The 8,353-nt window shown below is 40.5% G+C and overlaps 1 protein-coding gene across 1 annotated transcript in view; it reads right to left on the bottom strand.

Annotated features, from left to right (window-relative positions):
* The window catches only part of LOC104295611 (ras GTPase-activating protein 1), a gene marked incomplete at its 5' end in the record, with an annotated part of 54,346 nt that overhangs the window by 4,819 nt on the left and 41,174 nt on the right, over positions 1-8,353 (bottom strand). The window contains 2 exons of the mRNA XM_009895381.1: positions 1,718-1,795; positions 4,625-4,713. Of these exons, the coding sequence (XP_009893683.1) occupies positions 1,718-1,795; positions 4,625-4,713 (167 nt within the window). The remainder of the gene's footprint in view (positions 1-1,717; positions 1,796-4,624; positions 4,714-8,353) is intronic.

Here is an 8,353-nt window from a genome sequence, read left to right as displayed (position 1 = left end):
CACAACTGGAATACTGTGTCCAGTTTTGGGCTCCCCCGTTCAAGAGGGACAGGGAACTGCTGGAGAGAGTCCAGCGAAGGGCCACCAAGATGATTGAGGGATTGGAGCATCTCCCTTATGAGGAAAGGCTGAGAGAGCTGGGACTCTATAGCCTGGAGAAGAGAAGGCTGAGGGGAGACCTTATTATTGCTTACAAATATCTAAAGGGTGGGTTGAAGGAGGATGGAGCCAGACTCTCTTCAGTGGTTCCCAGTGACAGGACGAGGGGCAATGGGCACAAGTTGGAACATAGGAAGTTCCGTTCAAATACACGGAAAAACTTCTTTACCGTTAGGGTGACAGAGCACTGGAACAGGCTGCCCAGGGAGGTTGTGGAGTCCCCTTCTCTGGAGATTTTCAAGACCCGCCTGGATGCAGTCCTGAGTAATGTGCTCTAGGCAATCCTGCTTTAGCAGGGGAATTGGACTAGATGATCTCTAGAGGTCCCTTCCAACTCTGTAGATACTGTGATTCTGTCCATGATATTTAATACAAATTATATATTTCTTCCTCTCCACAAGCATCTATTTTATGCAGACATTTTAATTATGTTTACATATTTCACATGGAGAGATTACTAAATTAATATACAGCAAGTCCTATTCCTACTAGGAGGGTTCTACTAAAAGGTTTGTTGTTGCTACAATACCTCTGAGCTGGCCAGAAAGATACTGAGAAAAGAGATTCATATTAAGTCCTCTCTCCAAATGAGGGGGATTCATCCATTAGGTTTTTTTTGTTTTTTAAATTTAAATCAGACAATAGCAGCAGCAAACATGGACACCAAAAAATACCCCAAACTATCAAGTCAGTAAATCCACCAATAAAATAATGTAATTAAACCAGTAGATTAATCAGTTATTTTAAAAACCAACAGTTTTCTGAGTCCTCATGCATAATCTGCCATTTGAAGAAAAAAAACAGTACATCATAATATGCAGAAGTTGCTGTTTAAGCAGAAAAAGGTGACATATGGCAATCCACCTGAATGACACACTTCAAAACACTCATTCTTCTAGATTATCAAAATAGTCTGAAATGTCTTCTAGGTCACTTTAAATGGATCAATTTAGTAAGCTAGGCACATTTCTTTCATCTTCATATTTAAAGCAAATTCTTGGTTTAAACATATACATATTTACATACATGATCACCTAACTCTTGTTATAGCGATCATACACAAAACAGTAACAGTTTCAAAGTGAACCGCAATTATTATTTTCTTTTAAACTACAATATCTAGAATTCATGCAGTGAGACATTTGGTAATGTATAACTAAAACTGAACATAATATTTTTTAAGACTTCAAATGTTCAGTCTCGGATCAAAACCATATGACAAATTACACATAAGAATTTTTTGTTTTAAAATATTTTTTGAAAAGACTGGTATTTTTGGTCAAAAGCCCTAATTCTTGGGGAGAAGCTCAAATAGATCTCGTGTACAGCAGTACTAAATGAATAAAATATTTCTAACAGGACATTTGATTGGTTTTAATTCTGTGCAACAAGCCAGCAATCTGCAGTTCCTAAACATACGTAAGAAAAATTTTGCAGTAGCAAGCATTCAAAATTGTGTGGAAGCTGATGCATTTTTGAGCTAGTTAACAAGAACTGTAAAGAATTTTAATTTACAGTGTTGCTATACAACTTCCAATATTTTTTTTAAACCACTTACCCCAAGTTCATCTAAGAACATGATCATGCGATGTTTGTTGCTCTTGATGAATGGATTTACCCCCTCCATATATGGCTCCTAGTAATTTTTAAAAGTATTTATTAGAACAAATCAATACCAATTTAATAGTCATACCTGAAGTGAACACATTATAATCAGAGACAAATGACACTACAAAACACAAATGTGTCATCTGGAATGATTTTATTTTTTCAAGTGAATTTATAATGACTGGTGTACAACCAGTCAAAAGATTACACTTTTTTATATTCCAGATGGATTCTGAAATTTTTTATATATGCAGTGTGACATAAAATTTTACATTTCTGAAATATTGAAGATGGTTGTCTTTTTTCATTGCAGCTATATAATGGAGAAAATACTTTCAGAGGTAACATCAGGACATAAGTGCCCTCCTTCTTCTTTTGTTAATGCTTACATTCCAAGTTGTGAGTATTAGACAAATGGCTGTATAATGGCAGCCTGAAGTCGCTTTCTTTCATTATGCTTAAGTCAACAGATTTTTATTGTTCAACCATGTTGCAACTTGGGAACCAGAACAGACTAATTGTTGCTGGCATTTTTTTAGTGATGCAATAGAAACTTTATAAAAAGCTGAGGCTTTTTAGTGCAACTTGTAAAACCGATTTACAAAATTATGTCAAGCAATATGAAAATGAGTACAAATAAAAGGGGTGTTTCAAAATGCTGTACCAACAGAAAAAACAGTCTAAGGAATAAGTAGAGGAAAAGTGTGTGCGTGTAGGGGTGAAGCCAGAGGTTGGTAGTTGTTCATTTGTTTCAGAATTAAAATACTCTATGTCCAGGCTGGAAGTTTAGTCCTAATTGGTCTCAGTTTGAAAGTGAATTATTACATACAGTATATAAAAGAACATGGATGTGGAATGTATTTCAAGGTTCTGTACAGAGACATGCCAATATTACTGAAAGATGTCTCCCCATTTTGACATCAAATAATCAATGGAAATACAAAAAGGCTCCCATCATCTACTTAAGGCAGATGATATATCCTTCTTGAACAGATTCTTTCTAATCACAGATTTCTACTCTAGCATTTTTCAGTTGTCTTTTTGATATGGATATTCCTAAAGAAAATTTACCCATTTTACCATCACATAGATATTTTCTTTGTAGAGGGATGGTTGCCTGCCTCACTTCTCCCACTTTTCCAACTCCAATACCCATCTAGCTAACCAAGGGAAGCCAGAAGATGTGGTGTTTTTAGATTTTAGCAAAGCCTTTGATACTGTCTCTCACAGTATTCTTCTGGATAAAATGTACAGCACACAGCTAGACAAGTCCATAATACATTGGGTGAGCAATTGGCTGATGGGTTGGGCTCAAAGGGTTATAGTAAACGGGGTTACATCAGGCTGGCAGCCAGTCACCAGTGGGGTTACCCAGGGCTCAATTTTAGGGCCAGTGCTCTTTAATGTTTTTATAAATGATCCAGACGCAGGAATCAAATGTACATTAAGTAAGTTTGCCGATGATACAAATCTAGGAGGAGCTGTAGACTCTCTCAAGGGTAGAGAGGCCTTAAAGAGAGATCTGGATAGACTAGAGAGCTGGGCAATCACCAACCATATGATATTGAACAAGAGCAAGTACAGGATTCTCCACCTGGGACGGGGTAAACCTGGTTATATATACAAATTGGGGGATGAGAGGCTGGAGAGCAGCCCTGCAGAAAGAGATCTGGGGATCTGGGTTGATGGCAAGTTGAATATGAGTCAACAGTGTGCCCTGGCAGCCAAAAGGGCCAACTGTGCCTTGGGGTGCATCAAACACAGCATAGCTAGCCAGTCGAGGGAGGAGATTGTCCCACTCTACACTGGTGCAGCCCCACCTCAAGTACTGTGTGCAGTTTTGGGCGCCTCAATATATTAGAAGGACATCAAACTATTAGAGTGTGTCCAGAGAAGGGTGACCAAGATGGTGAAAGGCCTCAAGGGCAAGACTTAAGAGGAGTGGCTGAGGTCACTTGGTTTGTTCAGCTTGGAGAAGGCTGAGGGGTGACCTCATCACAGTCTACAACTTCCTCAAGGGGGGCAGTGGAGGAGGAGGAGGTGCTGATCTCCTCTCTCTGGTGACCAGCAATAGGACACGAGGAAATGGAATGAACCTGTGCCAGGGGAAGTTCAGATTGGACGTCAGGAAAAGTTTCTTCACCGAGAGGGTGGTCAGTCACTGGAACAGCCTCCCCAGAGAAGTGGTCACAGCACCAAGCCTGTCAGGATTCCAGGAGCGTCTGGACAACGCTCTTAGTCATATGGTTTAGTTTTAGGTAGTCCTCCGAAGAGCAAGGAGTTGGACTTGATGATCCTTATGGGTCCCTTCCAACTTGAGATATTCTATGAATACTAGAGTATGGCTACTACCCTTTTGGTTATTGACAGACAGAAAAAAACAGTCCACATAGTCCCACTGTTGTCTTTGGAACAAATGTCTGAGTTTATCTGTTCTCATAGCATGAAAATATGGTTGCATCACTCTTTATAATAGCTACTAGTACGGTCATTGGTTCATCAATTATTTTAACAGGTCACTGATGTTGTTCATACTACCAGATTCAAAATCTTCATGGTATGTACCAAATCATTCACATAAGTTTCTAGATGACTCATTCTCAAATGACTGACAACTCTCTGCAATTCAGCCAGACTTTATTCTACTGCTCTAGTTTAAATCAATACCCTGTTGAGCTCCAACTTAAGGGGACAGAAGAAACTGCAGGAATGAGGCCTCCTTGCTTATTAAGATACCCAGGTCACACTTCATGATTTGCACAAGAAAACAGCAACAGATTTTTGTCTGCATTAAACAGGGACATTGAAATGTATTGGAAATGCCGTTCTAGACTGTTCTGTGTAAAATTATATTCACCTTAGCTCCAAATTCAACCAGATTTGCTAAATTCTGCACAGACTTGGCAACCAGCGTCAGCGTTCTTGCAGCAGTAGGGGAAGGAGAATCTGATAGGAATACAAAGTAGAGAGTTACTGACCATTTCATTTAAAACTTCCGGTAGTCACATGAAAGTTAAGCTCTTCTACAATTTGTTATTTATCATGGAATTAAATACTTTGAATGCTGTAACAGAACTGCCTGTGGAAAATATCTCATGATCAAGTAAACTTTTGTTGTTTTAGTAATTATGTCCACAAAAAATATTAAAAGTTTTATGAACTAAGTGAAAAGCCTTTTCACAAAAATCAAACAGCTCTGTTAAAAGGAAGATTTGTTGTTAGAATCTAAAAAAATAATTGTTTATCCTTTTCCTTATTTGCATATATGCATATAAGTAGGTCCTACATTGTTATGCAAGTTATACTTTAAATTACTAGTAGCAGGAAAATAGACTAAACATTGCATGCAATCGTGGCTTGTATTTCCATGAAAGCATAGCTATTTACTGCACAAATCAAATGCTAGAAACTCCTGGTACAACCACTGGTTGGAAAAAGCTGTTTTAACCGACTAAGAGATTAGTGTTAAGCATAGGGCTTTTTGGTTTGTTTTTAAACAGTTATGGTCAAATCTGGCTTTCCACTTACAGGCCATTTAAGTGTTCCACAATTGACATGTTTATTATATAAACTCTAAATTTCACAGTGCTTCATAAGAATGCTATATACTCTTCACTGTCTATCTGTATGTTTTGATCTTCTGTCTTTCTGCCCCCTTCCCCGCTCAGCATTGCAATTAATTAAAAAATAAGTTCCAACTTTTTCGGCATAGCTGGAGCTTAGACTGAGGCACTAATCATACAACTAATCTCATTTGTTCATAGCATCTAGTGTTTAGTGCTGTATATCCCTTTGAAGAAGCAATTCTGGAAAACATTACTAGCCTTAGAATGGGGAAGTTCAGGTGAAGAGAACTGATCTAAGGAAGTGTATTCTTTTAAAAAAATCGACTAAGAAGGTTGAGACAAAGGACAACTTTTTCAGTAAAGTTTTTTGAGAACAGTTGTTGAGGTGACAGGATAGGCACATTGCTGCTGAAACTGAACTCTATACACCCAGCCTTCAGAATATTTCCCCTCCCCTTCCCTGTCCCATTACAGCAAGGAAATATGTTAGAATCTTTGTTCCAAAAGAGAGTGAGCCCCCTTCCTTTTTTTTTTTTTTTTTTCCAAACAGCTCTAACAGCCTTATATAGAGTCTGTAAATTTTCCTTAGCAAAAGTGAAGAATATTATCTAAACTTCTAAACAGGACTAACACTTACAGACAAGCTTAAAAGGGATTACACAAATTTATGGATAACAACTCCATTGACAGCTAAAGACACAGTGGTCTCAATGCAGTTCCCAAGTTAGAAAATATGTAACTCAAAAATCTGAAGATGATAAAAATACTAAAGAAAGGATCACCATATATGGGGTCGTGGTTCTTAAATGCTTTCCCCAAGTGTGTATAAAAATTATTAAAGGAAGAAAGGAACTTTTGGACTGACTCAGGCCTTCTCACTTAGCATAGCTTAAAGAGAGAGGGCAGAAAACTTGCTACGTTGCCTGAAAAGCTGCCTATAAATGCAAAAAAGGAAGTTTTCTCCCCAAGGGGTTTCTGACACAAGTGATTTCTGATTTCTTCCTATTTCCAAACCAGCATTTTACAGGTAAAATTGAGAAGGTGTTAGGGAGGGAAGGAGGAAAAACAACGGCTAGTGCAAACCAAATACCCTCTAGGTTGGGATGATCTTTGCCAAAAAAAAAAAAGTGGGGGGGGGGTGATGACACAAAGATGAAGTATAACATATATAAACTTTTTAAAATTGTGGAACTCAGACATCCCAATATTTTAGTACTACATTTTTCCCACCAGTAGTTTATGCCTTTCTTTTCTTCCTTCCACAAGGATGTATTGGGTTTGCATGGCAAGGTTTTGGTAGTAGGGGGCTGCAGAGGCGGCTTCTGTGAGAAGCTGATAGAAGCTTCCCCCATGTCCCATAGAGTCAATGCCAGCCGGCTCCAAGACGGACTCGCCGTTGGCCAAGGCTGAGCCAATCAGCGACAGTGGTAGCGCCTCTGTGATAATATATTTAAGAAGGGGAAAAAAACCCCAACTGCTGCGGAAGAGCAGCTGGAGGAGAGGAGTGAGAATATGTGAGAAAAAAACCTATGCAGACACCAAGGTCAGTGAAGAAGGAGGGGGAGGTGTTCCAGGCACCAGAGCAGAGATTCCCTTACAGCCCGTGGTAAAGACCATGGTGAGGCAGTCTGTCCCCTTGCAGCCCATGGAGGTTAACAATGGAGATGTCCACCTGCGGCCTATGGAGAACCCCATGCTGGAGCAAGTGGATGCGCCTGAAGGAGGCTGTGACTCCATGGGAAGCTCACCCTGGAGCAGGCTTTTGGCAGGACCTGTGAAGCCCTGGAGAGAAGAGCCCATGCTGGAGCAGGTTTGATGGCAGGACTTGTGACCCTGTGGGAAACCCATGCTGGAGCATTCTGTTCCTGAAGGACTTTCTCCTGTGGAAAGGACCCACGCTGGAGCAGTTCGTGAAGAACTGCAGCCCGTGGGAAGGACCCACATTGGAGAAAATCTTGGAGGACTGTCTCCCTTTGGAGAGAACCCATGCTGTAACAGGGAGTGTGAGGAATCCTCCCCCTGAGGAAGGAGCAGAAGAGACAATGTGTGATGAACTGACCACAACCCCCATTCCCCATCCCCCTGTGCCGCTCGGGGAGGGGGGCAATTAGAGAAAATCAGGAGTGAAGTTGAGTCTGGGAAGAAGGGAGGGGTGGGGGGCAGGTGTTTTAAGACTTGGTTTTATTTCTCATTACCCTACTCTAATTTGATTGGTAATAAACTAAATTTCCCCAAGCCGAGTCTGTTTTACCTGTGACGGTATTTGTTGAGTGATCTCTCCCTGTCCTTATCTCAACCCACGAGCCTTTGTATTTTCTCTCCCCTGTCCAGCTGAGGAGGGGGAGTAATAGAGCAGCTTTGGTAGGCACCAGCAAGGGTCAACTCACCAAAAAGGAATATAGCAAAACTTAAAACCTGAAATACCATCAACACAGCCTTATGTCTAGAATAACAATAACACACATACTATTTGTTGTATCTGTAAGACCTCAACTACATCTGTAAGTTAAAATGCTCATAAACATTTCTAGGTGCTTAAGCCAACTGCCATGTGTGGTGGTACAATCTCCCCCCCACCTTAGGCCTCCCGGTACTTGGCATGATGTCCTCCCTGCCTGGGTCACATAACAATACAATGGACCAGAACGTAACACAATGGTCTAACATGAAAGAAAGAAAAGGTAGAGAGCAATGGACCAAGAACACAATAGTGTGCCTGGTCCCCACGGCTCCTACTGTTTGAAGATAATAACTGTAATCGATCACTCCTGACAACATATGGATTGTGGCCACAGAAAGGGGGACACCAGGACCCCAAGATCTAGCAAGTCCTGGGCTTGCATAACCAATGGAAAGTACCGGAATATTCCATTGTCCGAGCTGGGCCAAAGTGGAAAAGTACCTGATGAAAGTTAATTATCTCGGTTCCTATATGTGGTGATCTCAGTAAAGACCCTTTGAGCTCTTCTGGATCGCAGCGGGCTGTGGCCAGTATCTCCCCCGAGCTGAGACACTGCTCA

The sequence above is a fragment of the Charadrius vociferus genome, unplaced genomic scaffold, assembly GCF_000708025.1.
Source record: "Charadrius vociferus isolate BGI_N301 unplaced genomic scaffold, ASM70802v2 scaffold961, whole genome shotgun sequence".
Lineage (NCBI taxonomy): Eukaryota > Metazoa > Chordata > Aves > Charadriiformes > Charadriidae > Charadrius > Charadrius vociferus.
Note: the sequence above shows the minus strand (reverse complement) of the source record. Positions and strands in the feature narration are given on the sequence as shown.